Raw genomic sequence first — 23,420 nt, 5'->3', positions numbered from 1 at the left:
CTTTGTACCAGCCTGTGCTGGTACAGAGAAAGGGGCATCGAGGAGGGCTGAAGACAGGAGTAAATGTCTGGCAGAAGGCAGGATTGCTTCCTTCAGAGAAACTGCCTGTTTAAGGTGTTTGTGGAACTGACGCTTGCCCCAGTTCATTGTGGTAATTACTGTAGAGTTGCTTTGAAGTATTAACTCAGTTTTAAAACAAAAGTAAACAAAAACTTCACACGGTGCGGGCAGTTAAGGCTCCTTTAGTTAATTTCTTAATCTTTTTTCTTGGTCTAATTTGTGTTCAGAGCCTGTGTAGCCACATAGCCAAGTAGTAAAAGGTAACACCAGGATTTTCTCCTTTAGGATGTATTTCTGCAGTTCCTTCAGCAGCCTGGGCAAGAGGCAGGTGAGGAAGTGCAGTGACCTGAGGACACACAGGTGTTTTGTAGTCCAGAGAACTGGCAGGGAGTGCTGAGTAACTTGCACTGTGTTTACAGTCAGAATGCCTTTTAATCTGTGCTAGTAACCATGCGAGAGATGAACTCCAGTTCTGCACAGTGTGTCCCGAGTGTAATGCTGCTGCCACTTGTCTTTACGTTTCTTTTCAACTGTTTCCACTCCCTGCTGGCACTGTATAGACTGCAATGTACTGACCTCTCCCCTTCCCTCCTCCCTTTCCCAGCACGTATAACTTCTCTGCGGATGGCTTTCACAGTTCTGCTGCCAGCACAAATCTGTGTCTGGGCTCCGGTGTGCATGGGGGAGTTGACTGGATGAGGAAATTAGCATTCCGCTACCGTCGGGTCAAAGAGATGTACAACACCTACAAAAACAATGTAGGGGGTAAGTGTCCCTAGCCAGGCAACAAGCCTGCCTTTCAACTCCCCAAATACTTCTGACCCTGCTGGGTCATCTCTGGAGGAGGTGTAGCAAGCATCCTGATAAAAGTACTTAACAGAGAGCTGACCAACTGTTTCAGCAGCCATCCTTAAAGAAGGTTCTGCATAGGATTTGCAGGAGATATGCTAAAATACCTGGTTTAGTGGTTCAAGAGGGACTTAAGTCGAAGTGTGGGGCTTTATTTTATAATTTCTTAGGCAGGAAAGTGATCTTCTTCAGTTTTCCAGAAAGCTTAGTAAGCAAGCAAACAGTTCAAAACTAAATATGCCTTTTGTTTTCACAGAACACGTGGGTGATCTCTGTCTGAAGGCATTCTTGTATCATAACTACTTGTTTTCAACTCTCCCAAAACAATATCACCAGATATCTTCCTTCCTCTCCAGACAGTTCTCTCAATAGGCTGCTCTGCTTACCTTTTAGGACATCAGTGCCAGGTCTCTGACTAGAAGGAGAAAGAAGTAAAACTCAGGTCTCTCTCGCCACAACCAGGGGTTTGTTTTGGTTGGAGAACCCTACCCACATCCACATGTACTGGAAGTGGTTCATAGCTTTGCAGGAAAAACAAAACTATCCTGGCTTCAGGTGCCTCTCAGCTCAGGTCACTACCTACTGTACACAGCTCTTGCATCCCTTGCTCGCTGCCCATGAGTTCTAATGAGGCCCCACAGCCTGTGGGTGACCGATACCATTCTGCTGGAGAGGAAGGAAGCTGAGCTGCAGTCAGGCTTTGTGTCCCTCAGCCTTGGAGTGGTGTGGCAGTAGGCAAAGGGGTCATCCTGCACCAGAGAGAACAGTGGGAGAGTGAGGGTTCAGAGCACGGACAGAAGCCCCTTGGCATTCTGCATACAAAGCCATGCAGCTCCCTTTCTGTGCTTCTGCAAAGATGCTTTCCCTGCTTACAGGTTTAATAGGAGCTCCTAAGAGGGAAACCTGGCTGCAGTTAAGAGCAGAACTGGAAGCGCTGACTGATCTCTGGCTCACACATGCTCTGAAGGCGCTGAATTTGATACATTCCCGGTAAGAACAACTTAAAGAATTGCCTACAGGCTTGATCCAGGATCTTCTTTGGTTCCCTTTATTCCCCCCTCTGAACAAATCAAGACACATTTATAGTGACTTTGCTGGCCAAATCTGTGGAAGCCTTGTCTACATACGTTTGGCAAACCTGAATAACAAAGGGTTGGGATGAGCTTGAGATGATGGCCTGAGCAAAAGAAGTAGTTCTTTTATTGCCTTTCCTCGGCTGCCTCATCTGTGGCACACTTTTCATACGAGCAGATTTACAGAAGAGTAGGAAAGGGAGAAAAGGGTCTTTCTATCCCTAAACATGTTCCCTCAAAGCACAGACACTACTACATGCACTACTACATAGTGTATACATTCCCACAAAACAGCTTCTGGCATGCATGCAGTAAGGCTGCATGACTGCTACTAGTTTGTTTTATGTTTTTTCGTTCTACTAAGCTGCTCAGTGACATTACCAGTACTCACATTGTCTTCCTCTAGCTGCATAATCTCCCAGGGGCTTGGGAACTTCCAGTGGCAAGACAGGTTTTCTTCCTACCATCTTTCAGACCAGAGTAAAAGAGAGAAACACAGACTACACCTTCTACTAACTTTTGTTTTTCAGGCCTAACTGTGTGAATGTGTTGGTCACAACAACTCAGCTTATACCAGCTCTTGCTAAAGTGCTTCTCTATGGACTGGGTACTGTCTTCCCCATTGAAAACATTTACAGTGCAACAAAAACAGGTAAGAGCAAACTAATGTAGGCCTCACCAAAAATACACTGAGGTTTTGTCCCTAAGTCAAGTCAGGCACCTCCATCCAACCCTCTTGCAACAAACAATGTACGGGGGTTTTTTCTAGCTCCATGTTTATACATGGAGCTAAATATATAATTTACATCCTGACTGCCCACAGTTCAGCCAGTACAGACTTGGGGGGAAAGAAGAAAAAGGAAAAAAAAAGGGAAAAAAAAATCAGTCTTTCAAAGAGTTTCCATGGGGGAATGAGCCTGAAAAATACTCACCACTCTATGGAATCTATACTGGGTGTGGGATGTTCAACTGCACCCAGCTAGGAGGAAGGAAGTCTACTTGGACCTGTTACATACAGGAACACCGTTTGGATCCTCTTACTTGGGGTCGAGTGTGCTGGGTGAGCTTGAAGCTGCGTGAGTAAGAAATACTGGTAGAGTTGGCTTGGGGCTTTTGTTGCATTCTGTTCTTTCTGGTGTGTTAGAACGTCTGAGGTTTGCATTTTCATATTTTGACTGCAACCAGAATGAACAGAAGAGGGCTCTTGAGTGTCACATCAGTCAACCAACTGTGGGTCTAAGCAGTGCATCAAAATCACACAGCTTACAGAAAACTGGCAGCACCTGAAACTCTTTGGCTGATAAAGAAAACGCTAGTAACTGTCTTGAGATATAGACAGTCCATCTCAGATGGAGATTCAGTTAGGTTCTAATTCCAAAAGAAAGCAAGGAAAATAGCAGCAAGTTTAGTTAGGTCCCAGCTGCAGTTCCAGCACCTGAATGTATGAATACAGCCCTGCTGTATGTGTTTAGATAAAAAAATGTCTTCTCTTCTGTTGCTTAGGGAAAGAGAGCTGTTTTGAAAGAATAATGCAAAGGTTTGGAAGGAAAGCCGTGTACATTGTAATAGGAGATGGTGTTGAAGAGGAGCAGGGAGCAAAAAAGGTACCGTTTCTGGATGTCATGCTGGATTCTTCCAAGTTTTCATTTCAATGACCCTTTCTTTACTGAAGCATTTAATGAAGCTCCCTCCATTTGAAACAGTTTGCAATTGGTCTCATTTTTTAATATGCAAAATATTCAAAACCTCAGGAGAAGTTTCATACAGTAAATCCTCCCCACCTTGGCACCTGATGCTGTTTCTCACGTAGTTGCTGTGTCAGATATTCCTGGAATCATTCTTACTTAATAAAGATGGCTTTAAACATATGAAAAGGAAAACTTCAGTGTGTGATATCAGATCTGCAGGCAAGTGAATTTCTGATCTACATATGGTGCTTTTGTAAGTTCTGAATTATTGTAATTAGTTTTCAATTACTAATTCTACTATGCATCTATACATACATGTATTTATATTTATTATCATGGAGATCATAAGATGTAACATCTTTAGAGTGAACAACAAAAGGACTAGTACTGCATTGCTGCCTTTATGAGGGATCTGTGGATCAATGTGATTAATTTCACAGGCACAGTGAGATTGGGAAGATGTACTAAATACAAAGTAGAACAGAAACTATAAAAGCAGCATGGTCAGCAGTAACAAGCCCTCAGTATTATTTCATGCTCAGTGCAGAGATGTGGCCTGCTTGCATTCATAGCCTTAGAAAGAATTAAATGGACTAACCTGTGCTTCCAGTTGAGTCTTTGAGTCATTAGTATCCAGTCATTGGGAAATGAGAACTGGAGTTTTAGATACCAGTTGAAGCTTCTTTGCTTTGGGTAGACTGTAAGATGAGAAAAGCTGGAACCCTAGAGCCTGGAAGAGATAAAAGCAAAATCTGAGAACACCAAAGCTTGCAGCCTGCTTACAGTGACTGGGGGGTCACAGCCAGAGATAGAGCAAGGAGTACCTTCTGCCATGCATGTGGAATATCAGTGTAGGAGTCTTGGAAACATGGAGAGCAACAATCAAAGGCCTGAAGGAAAGCAGTCGGGTACATCAGCTGGGTTGTACAACATTAGAACTGGACAGCCAAAGTTTTTATTTCCAGCAGAAACCTGCCTGAAATCTCTATTTATTTGGCTTTACAGGGACAGGAATACAGTTTGTTAATGGCAAGCATTATTTGCAAGATGTCTTCGTGCATCCTAGGTCTTGCGCTCCTGATGTGCCTGCAGAAATGGGATTGAGCTGCTTCAGGAGCATTGCACATGGGTTGAGATGCAAGAACTGACTGCATGAGTCCTACCTGCAGCAAACTAGTTATTTTTTAATAGGCACAATGCAAGCAACAATACCTGTATCCACCTTGTAAAGCTAGCAAAACCTGCAGCTGGTTCTCTAGTTCATGAAGGGTTAAGGACTTGTCAGAGAAGAGTCCAAAATGCATGAATGAAGTGATAATAGCCTGCTGCTTTTGACAGCCCAGTGCCATACTTCAAAGGCAGTGGGTCAGTGAACATGACTGCATCAAAGGCTTCGAGGGCACTCTGGCTCTATGAAGAAGTGGCAAGGTTCAACAATCCTCTATGCCAGGATTTCAAGAGCCCTCTTGCTTGTGTCTCCTGGCCTAAGCAGCTCTCCCATTAGCAGAGCACATTCTTTGCTGGGCTGTCACCTCCTTTGATTGATGACAATCATTAGTCAAGGCTTCTACACACCTGAGCTTTACACACACACAAAAAGGGGGGGCAGGCAGAGCCTTTCACTGTTTTGCCGACAGCACTGATAATATCTCCATTTTAGTGGGTTGTTTTTCTTCACCTGTCTGATGAGTGATAAATCTGTAAATGCTGAACAACAGGAGGGGCTGAGAGGCCAAGTCTTCTGCTTGGTTAAGAAAGAAAAATAGATAATGTAATGGAAGGGGTTTAATAAGAACCAGAGCAGGCAGAGGGAGAAGGAAATAACTTTTCCCCATAAAGTGAAATTGCAAAGCAGTGGAGTCCAATCGCTTCAGATGTGTTTGCTTGCTGTCTACACACTGATCAATAGCTTGAAGGAAACATTTGTTTACTGATAGGCAGCATAGCAAAGGGAAGCTTGAGTTGTATTTAAACATTAGAGGAGTGTAAATAGACACTCTAAAATAAACACCTGGAAGCACTGGAGGTTTTCACACAGGCAAAAGGGGCACACACACGGGAAAGGCACAGCTCCCGTCAGCAGAATCACTTGCTAGGAAGTATATATTCTCTAACTCTTTGTCCAAAGTATTTATCCAGAAGCAGCACATTTACAGTGGATTTTACAGCGATGAAATACTCAGAAGTTTTATTGCCACGCAGGAAGGGCAGTAAGCTCTGGCAGTTAAAGCTTTCTATACATCTGTTACTGCACACACATCACGGACTGTGCAGGGATGGGTATTTTGGGAGGAAGCTGAGAAAATCCCAATCTCAAATGTTAGAAAATCTCAGTACAGAAATGAGCTGTGTCTTTGATCTAAAGTAAAACTGCTTTAAGTATTTTGGAGAAGAAACAAATCCAGCTCAAACTCCAGGCTCACCAGAACATTCCAAGAGAAGTCCTATTTAACATCTAAAAGCAAGTTCTACTTATTTTCAAGTTATCTCTTTGCAAGCTACTACAGGGGTATTGCTAATGACTGCAGAATTCTGTTGTTATCATGCTTTCAGAGAGCTGTTCATACCTTGCCAGATTACACTTCCCACCTCAGGTCCCTGCCTATCACACCTTTCTCTGAGGCAGCAATGAATAACTGATCTGAGCAATGATGCCAGTTCCTATATTTACAAGACAGGGGATATGACCTGCTCTTCCACTTAACTTGCACAGGGAATTCTTAGGAAGCATTTTGGCTGTGTGGGACTTTATTCTTTTGTTTACATTTTTCTGAATTTAATAACTTCCTTTTACGATATCTATCATTGAGTCTGTGAAACGCTGACAACAGCTTTCTCTGGTGATGTTCACCAACACTTCCAGAACTACTGCAGTTCTAGAAACATTCCTAATTAATCCATGGAAAAAAAGGAGAGTAAAGTTTAGTAGCTAGTACCATCACAAAGTCCCTGCATCCTCCAGCATCTCTGAAGCAGGGCGCTCCTAAGTTGTGGAGGATCTGTCTTCTTTTCTGCATAGAAAGTATGTCAGCAAATAGAGACTTCCCCCTGCCTGCCTTCCTGGCCTTCCTGACAAGCCACTGGCCCAAGTACTAAGCTTGTTCCCGAGTGTGCAAACTAAGAAAGTTGTTTTGATCTCAGTATTAAACCAAAAACCCAAAAATGCCCTCTTTTGGTTTCACTCTAGCACAACATGCCATTCTGGAGAATCTCTTGTCACGCGGACCTGGAAGCTCTCCGGCACGCCTTGGAACTTGAATATTTGTAGCAGACCCCAACATCTTAGAACTGTGAGGGCTTCACTCAAACTATGGCATCGGTTCCACCTATTCCTCAAAACTTCCCTCGTACAAAAATCCCACGGCACCTGCAGTTTTTCTGGTTTTGGAAGGAGAACCCTTTCAGTGGAAGCCTTTAAGAACCTGCAGCCAAAGAACATTGGACAGAGGAAAAGCCTTCAGATAACTCACTGGGGGAAACCTGCTGTTGAATGGTTAAGCTGGATGCATAGAGCTGTGACTGCCTTTTTACCATCAGCACCAAACGCTATGAGACTTGGGTCTATCTGTCAGTTTTCTTGCTTTTGAAGGGGGAAGAGGACACAAGAAAGGAGTCTCTGCACAGGACATCCATCAGTGGGACCTTCTGAGAAGAGTGAAATGGTTGATTTCTCCTTTTTTTTTTGTATTTTTTTAATTTATGAACTAATCTCATTACTCTGGTATTCAGCTCTGTACCTGTGGTTTTCATTTGGCTTTTTGGGGTGGGTGGGTGGGGAAGGTCTTACCATTCTAAATTAATAGTTCATTTCTCCAGAGCAAACTCTGGGGAGAATCATACTGTGTACATTAATAATAAGGACACATGGTCCTGGGTAAGAACTATAGCTGTGTTTTTCAATCTTACATAGATGGTATGTGGACTGTGCATGTGTCTACACGGTGCCTTATGCTGCCATCTCGGTCTGGGGAGCTGGGTTAGGGGAAAGAAAGTACCTTGTGATGAGTGAAAGGCATTAAATAAAAACATGTTTACATTCAGGGGGACTAGCTTACCTGCCTTCCCTTCTCTCCAGCTACTCCTGGGCCTAGAGGTGTATGGAGGATACATCCTTCCTGTTGTGAGGGTAGGCTCTGAACAAAGCCCCTCTGGGGCAAACTAGAGTCTGTGGCCAGCAACTCTCATCCGTTGGTGGGGCAAAGACTGAAGAGAGCTGGTGACTGTGCCTGCAGGAGAGAATGTGGCCACTTGGTGAATCTGGCTTGTCCTGCAAAGGAAGGTAAAGAGCAAACAAATATTGCAGCTGTGCATATTTATTTTTATGTAAATAAATGCATCCACAAGTAAGCTTCAGCTTTAGGATTTCTGCTGAGCAGACCAGTTCCTTCTGCTGTCAGAACATTGCGATTCTGTGGGCCTGGATGAATCTCATTTGCTTTTAAAACTTGCTTGATGGGGAAGGATCTGAGCCCCACTGGAGCAAGGTGTTGGAGAGAGATGCAGTACAGAAGTAGTACAATCCTTTCTCATGTGTGAATCAAGATCAAACAAGGGGGGGTTGGTTACACAAGTCACAAGTGTGACACAAATGTTACACAGCCCAGGTGATGCTCCAAATGTCCAACGAACATTCACCTCAAGAAACAGATTCATTGCTAGAGCTTGAGAGGGGATTTTCTGCCAAAATAATCTAATCTCAGTCTTTGGCTCAAAAGGTAGCAGCCATAAAACTTGTCAGCTACGCTTGTTAGGAGCAGGCATAGCCAAAACCATCCTTTCATACCTGCTCTGGAGGCACTGGCAAGAGCTGCTTGCCAGGCCAAGTACACCACCAACCAAGGTGGGATGTTTCTAGCAGAGGTGCTGCTTGCTGGGAAGCACATGGAGCAGGATTTTTGCCTCAGGATTTTCCAGCTGTAGGACTGTCACAAATAGGAAATTTTAACACAAGTCCAGGAGACCAAACTCAATGCAGAACTGACTGATGCTCGCAAGATAAGCACTCTGCTAAATAAAACCTTTGAAAGAAGAACAAATGCCAGGGATGGAGACTCCTAAGAGGAAGCACAACTTCAGCGTTTAGCGCCCTGTCAGTGACCTCATTGCTGCTCCTTGAAATTCCGATTTCGACACCTGCCTTGAGTCAGTTATCCGAGTACTGATTTATTTTTCCCTGAAGCTTCCTGCATCTTTTCCTGAACATGTTGAATGGTTTTCCGTAACCGGCAGTTTTAAAAAGCTGATTTCTTTTACTCTGCAACGCTGTGTTCACGCTGGTTACCAGGTTCCCGTTCTGCCCGTGCTTGGGCCTGGTGTAAAGCTCTGGCAGGTCTCACAGCTCAGCGGGTGTGAGCAGCAGCTCCTACACCTACCTCCTGTGAGCCACCCTGCGCCCGCACATCCACTCCTGTGGCCAAAGCCTGACGCTGAGTCACACCGTGCCCCTGCTCATCCCTGCATCCTCCTCAGGTGAAGGGCTGAAACAAAACACCCCACCCCACCTTAACCTTGTCCTTGGAGTCTCTGCACCCATCTGCTGTCAACTGCCTGGGAAGTCATGGAGTGCAACACAAAGTAAATGTGGCTCTTGCCAACCACAGAAGCCCATTGAGATGACACGCTCCGAAAGGGACACACTTCTTGGGTCTGGTCTTCACATTTCTGTTTGCTTTGTTAAACCAGAATCTGTATCTGAGCTGTTTCTGGAAACAGCTTGTACAAAAATCCCTCTTTGCCCTTGCCCAGCTTTGAACAGTTCAGATGCAACAACAGAACACAGCTGGGGAACTGCAGAGGAACAGTTGCAAAAATACACCCATCACTGGGGATGGAAGAACATGTCACAGGCTCACTGGTTGCCCATTTCCTGTAGGGAGTTTTTCCTCTGGTTCCCCTGCCTGACCTCCCAAAGGCTGCAGGGCTACTGTAAGCTGCACAAAGCAGGAATGCAGCTGTCCCATTCCTGCCCCAGGCAGCTGTGGTTCATGAGGTGCACTTCAAAACCCTGCAGTCACAGCCCAGATTCTCCACATTTGGCCATTATCCTATGGGCTGCACCACTGACAGCCAAGGTGAGCACAGCAGAGCTAACACTGGGCAAGTAGCGAAGTGGTGGTTTGTATAAAATGCATTTTTTAAAAGGGAAGAAAGCAAAAAATCTCCTTGTTTCTAAAGCGCTTTGGTGCAGCTCTACAACCATTTTATGAACCAGACTCCAGATTCCCGGAGAAAGGGTAAGTGTTCGGAGGGACTTTAGTCCTGTATATCCATCTCTGTAATGGATCAAGTGCTACATTCAGGGTACAGCTGACCACAGGCAGCAGAACCCACGGCACCCCTCTGCCCTGACAGACCTGCGCCGAGGAGGAACTTGGGAGTGTCTCCGGATGGGTTGCATTCCTCTTGGCTGCTCCGTGCTCCTCTACAACTTCACCACTTCCATTGCTGTGATTCAGTCACCGAGCAGCTGATTCAGTGTGCACCAGCACAAGAGGTGGCAGCAGAGCTCACCCTGCATGCAGAGACCAGCCACAGTGCTCCCACCTGAGCGCAGCAGCCCCTCCGCAGCCCGGCAAACTCCTCCACCAGTGCCAGGCTCCTGTGGTGAGCTCCATCCAGAGCAAACCGTTCAAAGCTAACGCTAAACCGCAGAGCACCCCAGTGCTGCAGGAGCTCCTGCCTGCCCAAGGTACACTAAAGCTGGGGAAATGCTGCCACCGTTTGGCAAAACTTCGGAGTTGACTGGCCCGGATGAGGATCACCAGCACCCATCTGCCCTCCTTCCTGAAGGCTCAAATGACAATGGAAGATAATAATACAGAGATTTCTACGCTCAAACTCCAAGTTAATTTTGTCTCCAAAACCAGAGCAGTCAGCAGTGATAACCCGCATGCCTTTCAGGTGGTTATAATAGAGGATGCAAACCCAAAGGACATCCTGTACCTGTAGCTGAAGCGGGGAGACAAGTGTCCCCAGGATGGGATGTGGCCAAAAGGGCTTTTAATTGTGTACAATGTGCTACCCCTGCCCCAATCAACTCCATACTCCATCACTGGCATCCCTCCATGCAGCCAGACAACAGAAGGACGGCCACGAACTCAGCCCAGGACTGAGCCTGGTATCCCAACTGAGGAACCTGCACCATCAGAGGTAAAAATTCCAGACCCAGCACAGGATGTTTTCCCAAACTTTGTTCCACAATAAACAAGGGACACACTCCACAGGGAAGAGGGAGACTCTAGACACAAATGATGGATGCAGCTTATGCCTACTCAAAGTGTTCAATCATATATTAAATAAAGTTGCAGCCAGCCTTTTAAATTCACATCACTGTCATCTCCTCCCATGATGTCCAAGCCAGAGATGCATTCTTCCTTCACTTAACACAAAAGCAATCCTCAAAGCGACAGTTAACTTTGTACCATAACTGGCCAAAATACACAAAAACTGCAGTCACCAGAACACAGAATCATAGGTTAGGGTTGGAAAGGACTGTAAGATCATCCATTTCCAACCCCCCTGCCATGGGCAGGGACACCTCACACTAAACCATGCTACCCAAGGTTCAAGATGGTACCTTGGATGTTGACCCAGTAACTCTTGTTGGGAATTATAAGTATGTATTTACATAAATCTTTACTAGGATTTGCTCACCTGCTATTTTACACAAGGAAAGAAAACAACTCTTTACAGAAAAAACAATGCGCATAAAACCAACCAACCAACTGGTTGGAACAGGCTCCCAGAAGCCATGTGGTTTCCTATAACAGTTTCTGACTTGGCCATTTCTTTCCTTTTTCCTCCTGACAGAAGACCTTGTTTCAGTGATACCAGGATTCACTTTACATAGGGAAGGCCAAGACATCATTCCAAGCTTTCAAGATTTGGGCTTTTCTTTGTTGGAACATTAGTTGGTTTACAAGAGCATGTAACAAGGTAACTACAGGAGCAGAAACTTAGGACAACATTCACAGTAGGATTCTGAAGTCAGCAATTTTCTTACGTCCCTGTTCCTTCCAGCAGACAATTCAGACACACACAACAGCTTCACCCAGCTCATGCCCTCTTAGAGGGCTACAACCATACCCACCACCAAAGTCCCCATTTCTAATCCACAAATACACCTGACAAGACAATGTGTGTCAGTGCAACCCCAACCAGAGAGTGAACAGATGTGACACAGCGAGCACCAGCCCTCTGCAGCTGTTAAAACTGACAGAACATGGATGTCACTGAGGTCTGTACATCAGTGGCTTCTATTTACTCACTGGCCAATGCAGCTTAGGCTCAAAGGTGCCAACACAAGTGAAGCTATGGAGGCTCTGCAGGCTGCAGAACGGAACGTTCACTCGGACTGGAACGGAGCTGGAACACAAACCAGTTTTCTAAAACAGTTTAATAAAGGAATGGTGATGTTTCTTGGGAAGCGGGAGGCACCCAGCGGGCATTGTGTGTGCGCCACCTGCCCGAGTCACAAAGAAACACAACTGTCAAAAAAGATATTTAAGTTTAATACAAATTTTATACAAAGAAAATGTGAAAAAATACTTCCATATGCTAAAAGCAATTATGCTTCACAAATAAGGCCAGCTAGGCTATTTCTGACACAACTGCAAGTCACCAACAGTCTGTTCTCGCTTGTTTTCGTCTAATATTTTTCCCCTCTAAAGTGGGTTCTAGCTGGAGACTGTACAAACCGCATTCTTTTATAAACAATGGGAGAAATCAACATGACTGAAATGTACAACAGAATGTACTGGAATGATATCATACAATTAATTTTCTCATATACATACATCACCTTTGCTTTGTTCAATGCTTTCGTTTTACACAACATACAAAATGGTACTACAGTATAAGTGTAACAGACGGCATTTTCATGGGTTACTTTCTCTCATACTGTACTGCTTCATGCTTACATAAAAACATAAATCCCATCATATAAATAATACATGCTCTGGCCCAGCACCAAAAGTCCTTTGCCTGCCTTTCCCCATCCATGTTTTTCTCCGCACCTGGTTCTTGTCCAAAGTCCTTTGGGAGGATTTGTACGAAAAGAAAACTGAACTGTGAAGCACAGGAACAAACTTTTCAATCCTTGCTATCGATGATCAGACACTGTGTTACACCCAGCTGGCATCATCACACCTTCCAACGTTTCTGATACTAGACTGAATGAGATTTCAACTTAATCTGTAAACAATACAAATTTGAATGGACTGCTCATTGTAAAAAACCATGTAAATCTTTATGTATTTCAGGTACACAGATTAGAAATGTTGCAATTTGCCCAATACAAGTAACTGAAAAAAGACTCTTTTCATCACTTGGTTGCTCAAAGAAATTCTACAAGAGTTTCAAAGTGCAGAAATTGTTTTCAATCCAAATGCAAATCAGATTGTTCAGATCTCATGATCATATTATTTGATGCGTAATGGCAGTTTCCCAAGACCAGTTTTCAGCGTCAGCTTGTAATAAGGCTGTTTTAAGCCTTCCTTTTCCAACTCCAAACGCTCTTTATAAGTTAAAGTCAATACAAATATAAAAAGGAGATGGTACTCTAATGACATCCACAAATTGTACATTATTTACAAAAGAAGCATAGATTTAATAGGGATCTTACCTGTCCTCACCTTTTCTAAGCCAGCGCTAATGCTTTACATTAATGTAGTGTAGTTACTGCTTTGTACACATATACAAAGCTAAAGTCTGAACCTTTGAGGTTAATCCAAAGAACTGTGTTTATTTTTCACATTTCTATTAGATCTATTTATTCCAACAATTGTATGGACTCCTTGTTAGCAGTTAGACTCTTCGTACTTGGACTGGCATTGTGGTCTGAACACACTGAACTCCAGTTCGCATTGCCACTGTCCCAGCAGAAGGACTTACCGCTACAGGAATGGTCTGTGGATTAAAACCAAGAGAAACACACTGTTATGTTACAGGTCACAAACATGACCACAGAGAGATTTGTTTTCCAGGGGAAATCCAGAGCAAGCTCCAACTGTGTGCATGAATTAATACCTTTATTACTGCAGCATTACCTCATTCCAGGGTAGGAAGTAGTGTGTTACTTTCCTGTAGCCAGGAGTTTTTCTGTATTAGGATTACTACTACATAACTACAGGGACAGGTGGTCCTACGGGTACTGTACACACTCTGTCTGTGATTGGAGAGGTCGGTTTTCATAGTTACATCCAGTTCTGTGTTTTCCCAAAACTAATGCATGGGAAGAGGAAAAAGGGCTAAGAAAATCCTTTGTCATTTGAAAAAGTTCTGACAAATCAAACTGGAGTACAAAAATACCCTCGTTTAAAGTATATTCTTGTTACACATTACTTAAAGATCTGTCCCCAAAAGGAACTCCCCCATGCATTCAGTCTACACAGAAGTGAACAAAGAACATCCACCTGAACAAAAAAGTACTTAACTTTTGCACAAATCAATAGCAAAAACATCAGCATCACTGGGAACTGTCTTACACACCCTGTAAAAATATTAATATAAACTTTTCACTGCCATCATACAGCTCATGATTTATACATCTTGACAAATGACATTTCAGGACATCTCTATAGGTGGCAACTGGTTCTACAGATGCAGAGACAAAGGCATGAGGATGTTAAACAATCTGGTCAAGGTCACGTCACTCTGGAAGATCTGGGAAAGGATTTATTGGATCTCAAGTCTGTGTCTTAACCTTCCTCCAAAAACGTGAGGAAGTCTAGAAATGTCTGTACCATACAAACTGCAAGTATGTTTCGACACAATTCCAGTGCTGCACAACTGCATCCGTTTCAGTTCACAATATGTTGCAGAGGAGACAGGAAGTGAGATCCTGAGGAATCTGAAAGGGATGCATGGATCTTCCCCCTGATGGTAGTGTGACATTCCAAAGAGAGCACGGAAGAAGAAATACAAGGTCACTGAAGCCCAGTGTTTGCCCACACTGTTTTAAGAAACCACGTTAGTGTCTTGATGGTATTCAGCAGGGACTCTGAGTATCCCTACTGAGATGGGTTGCAGCCTAGAGTGCGTATCAGCTCCTTTGTGACAGTCTGTGCCTTCCAGAAGCCTACTCATCCCATTCCCTGGAATGCAAAGATGATGAATTTGTATTTTTACATTATTTTAACTGCAGAAATAATAACACACAAACATGGAACCAATCTGCTAAATAAATTAAAGATTACTGCCATTTTGCAATGATTTCAGGTGTGTACAGAGGGTTCAATGGAAATGGTACCCAGAAGATACACGGGAAGTTGTTCAGAGGAGGAAGTTCCTAGCTGGACACAAAGTGCAAATTGAACCCTAAAGAAACCACTGTGTAAGCTACTGTTAGTACCACAGGTGGGGAAATTCAGGTTGCCATAGTCACCTTTTAAATACACAACTACACAATGAAAATGTTTCCATTCTTACAGCGATCGGGACATGGAATGTGCGAGACTCCTTAAGTGTGTTAAGATCACTCCCTGAGAGGTAAATTTTCCACCTCTGCCAGTTTTACACATATGTACATTTTGCATACATATTAAACATGCACTAAGGTTTAAAATTACTTAAATTGCACGTGCAGTCATTAGAATACAGAGGTGTCTGTAGCTGTGCAAGACTAATGCAAATGTGTACAGAGATTTAAACATGCACAAATAAAGGCTGAAACCTTTCAGACACTCCAATTATGCTGTACAGAACTCAATACACTTGGGTATTACAGAAAACCAATGAAGGGAACTGCCATTTTTCTGGGTATTACACAAAACCACCTTATGATCTTACAACCTCTCAGCTACTCACAAAAAAAAAAGCCTAATGTCTTTGATGTTTGCTGTTTGAGTTTAAAACACACATAAACCCTTGTTGTTATAGTAATTCAGTCCAAGCAACTTCAGGCCAATGCTGCAAAGGTGCACAGTGCTCTCAGTTGAGACAAAAGGAGTTAAAATGCTCCTAGGAATGTGAAAAGTCATGATCCCCACGAAGAGCAGTAACATTTGTGTGGACTCTAATGGCTATGAAATATTGTGTGTATTCATACATACACACAGAGTCATGTATCCTGCAGCTGGGGGAGCTGTGGGGTGCGCACAAGGAGAGAGACAGAGTAACTTCCATTGCAAACCAGGCCTCATGGTCACAGTGTGATTAAGGTACACTGTTCCAGTGGTTCATAGTTGCTTTATAAATCATCTCACTTTAGTCAGAAAGGGAACTGAAGTTACATGTGGGCTTCTCTGCTGATGCCAGCCCTGAGGCAGAGCGTACTGTTCAGCTACTGGGGCAGTATCAGTATGTGCCTCTTAGTAAGAAGGGTATCAGCTCAGTTGCCACGCTGACTCCAAGGTGAGCTCTGCAGAACATGACCAGTTGAAATTATGGGATATTCTGATGCATAAAATACAAAAATGGAAATCACTTGTGTCCCATCTCCTGGGAGTTCATGTCTCCTTGGTTACGTCTTTGATGGAAAAAACAGTCTGATTCCAAGGCTATTTCTCATAATTTCGTAACACTAATGTGCAAGGCTGCATGGGAGATACGCTACTGATGAATGCATGTTTCCTTTCAGAGTTACTGAGATGTCACAGGAATATCAAGCATAGCTCAGAAATAATTAAATCTCTTTAGGATACAACAGACAAAAAGATATTTAAAAGATATTTAAAATGTATTCTATATATTTACATTGATGTTGTGGTCAAGTATATACATGAAACGGAGAGATAACCAACATAATAATGTTGTAAAGCGGAAGTCTGACTGCCCTCAATGCCTTCACTATACTTTATGACAATTTCTGAATCCCTGTAATAATGAATGATGAAATGAAAGGGTGGAATGTTGCACAGCAAAATAAGACATTTTGCACTGCAAGTTGAGACTATACCAGTGAATTCATCTCTTGACAGAACAGCAGACGGAGACAACCCCCCAGAAATACTGAGCAATTTTAATGCCAGGAACACTACTACTGCAGACTTGAAATGATGATATTGTACTTACAATTGTGGGTTGAGTAGTTGGAATATAGGTGGTGGTCTGCGGTACCTGGACCAGTTTTATAGGCTGGTTGCTTGTCACACCTGTTGCTATCTGCAGAGACAGCACAGGCAACCTCAGTAGAAGTCTCAGCTTTTACACAAATTCCACCTAGTTGTTATTATTATTAGAATATGAAATTTATGTGGGATGTTTTTGTTTGTGTTAAAAATTTGCATCTTAATGAATTCACAGGTTACTGCTTTGTTAATAAAACAAAATTCAAATTATGAACATGATCAATGCATACAGCATGATGTTTCAGGTAGAACATCTACATGAAAGCAATTCCAGATACGTGTAACTGGAATATTCCCTGGTAAGTGTTTTAGGTAATTGATTTTTCTCCCATCCCCTATTTCCCCAGTAATACAAAGGTTGTGCTGCCACAAACAACGTGTACAAACACTGACTGAGCCAGAGCTTAACTTAACCAAAGCATCCAGGTGGAACAGCACATCCTTTTTCCCTCTACAAATCTGTTTCCCAGGTTACTCCCTTAAGATGACACGTCAAGCCCAGAGATCTAACACCAGACAGTAGCAAAAGTGTCAAGAAATGAACACAGCTCTCTAGTTTACTATGCTTCCCCATTCTATAGGACTATCTCAATGAGACATCATGCTGGAATCACAATACTACAAAATTAGTTTGCTTTTAATATTTTAAAATACAACAAGGCTCCTACTGATGTGGGGGATCATGTGTAAGGGTTTGAAGGATCACACCCCCCCCTAAAATTTTTCACGTAATAAACCTTGCAAGGGCAGAAGAAAAACGATGCTGAAATTGCTAATAGTCAAGCCCTACGTATAAAGCAGAATCTTCTCTATAAACATTTTCTATATATGCAATGTTAAGTCCCTTTTATTAGAGCATTTGCTCATCCTTGCCTACTGAATACTATCAGAGTAGATGCTACAGAGGATTTCGTAATTGCTCCGTTAACTGTAGATCCAGGTGAATTGTTGTATCAGTGTTATGGAACATTGTGGTACCCTAGTGGCAGTCTGTTGTGATAAAGTAAGTTGATTTGAATGCAGGTCTTGAGCTTGGCCTCTGAACCCCCAGGCAAGAAGGGCTTGGAAGTGCTGCAGTCAGTATTGCTTATCAGAAGGCAACTTGTATCGAAAGATCCAGACCAGAAGCTACACTGATGGGTCCTGGAGAGAGAGAGAGAAAGAGGTCCAGTCCCCTTTGGCTGGAAGGATGAGTCAAGCCAACACAAGGTTTTATCAGGAATGAGTGAAGGGGAAAGAGGACAGAAGGAGATTTCTTTTGTCAAGATGAAGAAAAAAACCCACAAATTCCTATCTCACTCCCCAAATCACAGTCTTTGAAATATGCAAAATGATCATTAATTCCTGGCTGATCCAGGGAAGCCTTTAGGGGCAGGTTTCAGAGAAATCTTACATACTGCTTTTGAAGGAAGTGACCGCAACGATACTTACTGTAACACTCTCTTTGCTTTTATCAGCTGAACCTTCTTTTTCCTTAGGGGTGCTAGCTGTTTCTGTAGGCGTAGGCTGCGCACTTGAACTGGGCTGGGATGATTTATTTAATGTTTCTGTGCTAATTTCAGTATCTGTTTCTTGCTGTGTTGCAGTAGCTAAAAATAAAGGAAAAAAAGAGGAAGTAGCCACAGTTCCCGTGTACCAGTCCATGGGCACGTTGCACCCATGCAAGTAAAGAATGTTAAGTCACGATGTGTTGCACCCACCCTAACCCTTCGCTGTGGAACAGGCAACCCAGAGCAAGATTACCTGACTGTGTGCAAGATTTCATGTGCTCAGGCCAGTGAGCTTGTTGGCAGGGATAGTCACAGTAGCTAGTATTCCAACAGCAATAAAAAATGGCCTCTTTCTTGCAGTTAGCACACCACTGCTTCTTTTTAGTTTCATCCACTGCTTGCTGCTTTTCCAGTTCCAGCTGCTTCTTCACTTCAGCGATCAAACGATCCCGTTCTTGTTCTAGACTCTGACGCATTTCAGCCATTGTCAGTTCTACTCAAAATGCAGAGAGGAAAGGGGAGTTTAGTATTTTCCACCCCGAAGAGCAAGGCACAAAACAATAATTTTCATGAGTTTAAAGACAAAAAAAATTAAATAAAATTATTCCCTGAGTTAGGGCATCTCTCTGTTTTTATAAAAACAGAGACTCAACAAATGTAAGTCTTCCATCTTCTTTTCTTACTCCAGTACCATGGTTTTTACCCTTAACTATTATCTTCCATTTGTTTAACACTTTAGTTCTAGATGACCCACAATGGATCAGAATCCAGGTGTACTAGGTGCAACATAAACACAAGAAGGATGTATGCAGCTGCTGCTAAAATACTTTGGTAAAGACATGGCAACTAAGGTAACTTTGTTTACATACTCAGAAGCTGTCCACTACCACCAGCACAGCACACTATGTGAGGTTTTCTGGCCTTCACTGGGACAATTTGCAGGTATCATATGATGAAGACAATACGTATTACAAGCATTTGGATTTTCTATTTAGGACAAAACCTGACACACTTATTTTGGGCTGCCATTTTCATACCTAGATTATGCTTCATTTCTGAGAGCTCCTGCTGATGTAGCCATTGAAGTTTTTCTATCTCAATCCTCAAACGCCGTATCTAAATATTAAAGTATTAATAGTTAGCAGTAACAAACAGGGTGCAGTGTAAAATAAGTAGTCATTATACAGAAAAAGATACCCCAAGATCCTGATCATCAGTTACATCAAGGCCCTTTCATATCACCACGAGGACAAAACCATTCATAGCAAACCCCAAACTAGAATCTAAAGCATTCAAAATATTTGTTTGCTAGATTTGCTTACCATACACAGTACAGAATTGTTGGAAAACAAAAAAGCACTTGTTTTGAACTTGCTCTTGCTTCCTCTAAAATTAGTTGAGTCTCAAATTTCTCTGACTGGAATCAAAAACCTATTCTTCCATTTTGTTTGCATTTATTAGTATAACATTTAATTTACTGTGTTTTCTTTTTAACTATATGAGGCTTAGGAAAGCAATTTTTTCATTCACGGTGGATTGGGAATACAAATATCATTGCTCAACACTGATTTTGATTATAGCAAGCAAACAAATCATCACACCTTTAACTCTGAACACACTTAAAAGATATTAAGTTATACCTTTGGAGAGAATTAAATGCAATGGATAACACTGCATTAAAAATGCAAAAAGTATTAAAAACTCTACTCATAATCACATCACTGGAATACGTTCCTGAACTAGCAGTAAATTCAAATCTTCCTCTGGTGGACAAATACATGGTTTAAAGAAACGATACTTGCAAAAACCTACTTCATTTCTGACTTTAAACAAGGCAACATAAAATCAAATCCTCAACAGAGGCTTTAAGCATCTGGGCCCAATGGTTTCCTGATTGTCTGACAGAGCCCATCATTACTTCTGAAACAGCATAGAAATCAGAATCTCTACACAGTCTCAATATCTAACACTTTGTAGGTACAGTTATATAATACTTGTATATAGAAAAATACTTTTTGTAACTTTTAAAGTTACAATACAAGCAATATTGTTTTTCAGTCTTACACTAACCTCAGCTATTGTACTTCCAGTAGTATTTTTTGACAGATCATTATATATTTCAGTCATTGTTCCTTTGATGGCATCCATCATCTGAAAGACAAAATGAAAAATAAATTCTTTGATATATCTATTAAAATAGATACCCACTTTCACTTCCTTTCTCCTACTCTAATGTGAACTTATATTACTGTCAACAATGCCCCGTATCTCTCTCTTTTTATCTGGGTCTACTTTTAGAGAAATATTTAGAAGGTGGAACACAACACTTTGATCAGGACTCTGATCCTTAAGTGTCCTCAACTGGTGAGCTGCTTCACCACCTTCTTTTGCAAGAAATTGTCATTGATACAATTTAGGAACAGAAAAAGACACAACCATGAGTTTGGGATACTCAAATTATAATGATAATAATAAAAGGCATTTGCTGACCACTGACAATCCCACCAACACCATATGGTTGAGTGAGAATACTGGTGCTTTTAATGCCTGCGTACTCAACTTTATTTTCTTACATAGCATCCATGTTGATTTTTTAAAGATCTAAAAGAGTATATGAAAAGCTAATGTCCCATCCCTCCCTGTCACTATTATGACACAAGTATTACACCACATCTTCTCTTTAACAACTTAGCTTCTGTGTTAATACATGAATACACACTTATGACAAGTTACCATCTGATGAAGTGTTTTAAAACAAGTGTTTTAAGTACATTTTTGTACATGTATTACTGGACACAGATAGAGAAATTAACATTTACTGTAAAGATGATGCTGAGGAGATATCTGTACCTGTCCAAAACACAATACAATGTAAATAAGCAGCAGCAGTGGCAGAATGTGAGGAGAGGGTCTGAAGTGTCCGAGCAGCTGAAGCCTATCTTATACATGCTCTGGCTTGGAAGGGCAGCATTCAGCCAAATCTAAAAACATGGTTCAACACTCCTGTGTTGAAATCTAGCTGTTCCTATCTAGTGGAATGAACTTGCAATATATGACAACCTGAGAATAACATTATTTCAGAATCTAAAATGTCAAAAATGTGAAAGTTCACTTCAAAATAAAATTTCAATGAAAACCTTGCTCAAGAACTTACTTTGCTAGTGTATTTAGCAATATCGGCAGCCACATCAGCTGAAGCTGTTGCAATTGGCAAGTCTGTATTAACTGAGGAAGAAAGTGTACTTGCAGATCCAGAACTGGTAACCATAGAAATAGGTTGAGTACTTGTAACCAGGGTTATAGTGGATGTGGAAGTGCTCTGGGTGATCTCTTTTTGCTGCACAGCTAAGAAAAGAGAACATACAGCAGATAAATAACATAAACCATTCTAAAAATCAATAGGCAAACTTCTAAATTTAATGCGTGCACCTAACCAGTTGAAAGACATTATCTATAGAATGGTGATATTTAATCAATCAATTTTACAGTGCCCAGCCACTGAATGTTTACATAATTTTAAGGTTTAATGGTAATGAAGGAAATACATCTTTGAAACTTATTATTTTAGACTGACCAATACAAAAGTATCCCACAGATCCGTACTCCTCCCATTCTGGGCCATTTCCATCCCACTTCCTAACCTCTCAATTTGGAGAACTCCCCACTAATATATGCATAAATTAGAACGTATGAGCGTAAGTTAGACATTGACATTTTCCTTTGGCATCCTTTAGAAGCATATTATTGAATTTCTTTTCTTTTTCCTTTGAAATGAGATTCAGTGAGCCCCGCTGAAGAAAGCCTACTTTAGTAATACAATACTTCCTGTCATTATTCCCATTCTTTTGTTATTAATGCTACTAATTATTATTAGTGTCGTGACATGTTTAGTATACACATATCCAGATCAACATTAGCCCTTGCTTGGCCAAAGAGTAAGGAACGCCAGCTTAGATTAACCCATTAAAGCAAAGAAGTTATTCATAGATTTAACTCGAACTGGATAAGAAAAATTTTCTCATCTTTGGTCAATATTTCAAATGAACAGTGGATAATTTAGTATTTTTAAAAAATACCTTTTCAGACAACATTTTTCAATCTGTTTTTAATGATTCATATTATAAAAAATGTCTTCATTGCCAATATCCTCAAACCAGGAATTACTGAAATGGATGTTATTTACATTTACACCTACGTACTATGCTTTTGTTTATGCCAATTCAGTATCTAAGAAATCTCTATAATTTCTATTTTCATTTGATATATTTCTAGAATACAATATTTAGGATGGAACATTGCTATGATGTGCTCAATAGTAAATATATTGCTAAAACAAACTCAGGCTGAACGTTTAAAGTTCAGCCCATAATATCAAGCGACGTATGAATCTGTTAAAAATCCAGCTTCACAGGTTTCACATTTATTTTTCTCACTGACTCTTTCTGTATTAAATTTGGGCAGTCTACCTGTACAAAGATAACACTTCTTCAACACTTCTTAAATGACAGTCACAAAAGTGGTTTGGGACCAGAGAAATGTATCCCTGGTAAAGGTTTGTATGTGACCCATTACCTACACCTTGTTCTGTCTGAAAGTACTAGCTTGCCAGCAGTGTTATCAGACTAGAGAACATCTATTCATCAAGCACACCAGAAAAATGTACTGTTTATCAACTTGGAATTACAAATGATTTACATACGTTGCTGTTTTGTGAAGCAATAGAAGCATGGGTTTATACTACCATGTGCCTACTAGTAGTGAAACCTCCAGCAACAGAATGGTAAGAAAGCAGTTGTGTAAACATTCTAACGTTACTGTTTGCTCAGTAAATAGCATCAAAGTATTGCTAAGAGTTAAGCAACAGGGATTTCAGAGACAAGTGTAGCCTGGGTAATTTCATTGTTGTCAAATTATACTCTGAAAAACTGAACAGCTCAGCTTCTTTATCTGTGTCAGATAAAAGTGGATCCAATTTGCAGATATGGAGGTGATAATGGTAATCATGAAAGTGGAATAGTTAATGGCTTCATCATATAATGCAGAAAATAAACCAGTTCACTCTCCCAAATTTGTGATGGCTAAGAATAGCAAAAATATTTATACAGATACACACACAAGCTTTTTGTCATTAAAATAAGGAGATACGACTCTAAATACACACCAGAAAGAGCAGGTATGGTGAGTAAGTTGTTG

At 41.6% G+C, this 23,420-nt stretch overlaps 2 protein-coding genes across 18 annotated transcripts in view; one reads left to right on the top strand and one right to left on the bottom strand.

The window, feature by feature from the left end:
• EYA2 (EYA transcriptional coactivator and phosphatase 2) overlaps positions 1-7,111 on the top strand; it is an 88,427-nt gene extending 81,316 nt beyond the window's left edge. For 7 of the 8 annotated variants that reach the window (XM_061375643.1, XM_061375641.1, XM_061375644.1 and 4 more), the window contains 5 exons: positions 665-825; positions 1,785-1,899; positions 2,513-2,634; positions 3,486-3,586; positions 6,858-7,105. In XM_061375643.1, the coding sequence (XP_061231627.1) occupies positions 665-825; positions 1,785-1,899; positions 2,513-2,634; positions 3,486-3,586; positions 6,858-6,938 (580 nt within the window). In that variant the 3' untranslated portion in view covers positions 6,939-7,105. Of the gene's footprint in view, positions 1-664; positions 826-1,784; positions 1,900-2,512; positions 2,635-3,485; positions 3,587-6,857 lie in introns of all 8 variants that reach the window. The other variant, XM_061375640.1, reaches the window with a different exon arrangement.
• A 5,048-nt stretch (positions 7,112-12,159) lies between these two features.
• Positions 12,160-23,420, bottom strand: part of ZMYND8 (zinc finger MYND-type containing 8) — a 49,922-nt gene continuing 38,661 nt past the window's right edge. For 6 of the 10 annotated variants that reach the window (XM_061375391.1, XM_061375397.1, XM_061375393.1 and 3 more), the window contains exons 16-21: positions 21,382-21,572; positions 20,298-20,378; positions 19,265-19,343; positions 18,481-18,720; positions 18,169-18,326; positions 12,160-16,771 (exon numbers count right to left, since the gene is read on the bottom strand). In XM_061375391.1, coding sequence (XP_061231375.1) covers positions 16,574-16,771; positions 18,169-18,326; positions 18,481-18,720; positions 19,265-19,343; positions 20,298-20,378; positions 21,382-21,572 — 947 coding nt within the window. In that variant the 3' untranslated portion in view covers positions 12,160-16,573. Of the gene's footprint in view, positions 17,881-18,168; positions 18,327-18,480; positions 18,721-19,264; positions 19,344-20,297; positions 20,379-21,381; positions 21,573-23,420 lie in introns of all 10 variants that reach the window. The other 4 variants (XR_009728768.1, XM_061375399.1, XM_061375392.1 and 1 more) reach the window with 4 other exon arrangements.

Source organism: Neopsephotus bourkii, unplaced genomic scaffold, assembly GCF_033783945.1.
Source record: "Neopsephotus bourkii isolate Nb327-2 ecotype Australia unplaced genomic scaffold, CSIRO-AGI_Nbou_v1 NB_1663, whole genome shotgun sequence".
Taxonomy (NCBI): domain Eukaryota; kingdom Metazoa; phylum Chordata; class Aves; order Psittaciformes; family Psittacidae; genus Neopsephotus; species Neopsephotus bourkii.
The sequence above is the reverse complement of the archived record's forward strand: the minus strand, read 5'-3'. Positions and strand labels throughout refer to the sequence as shown.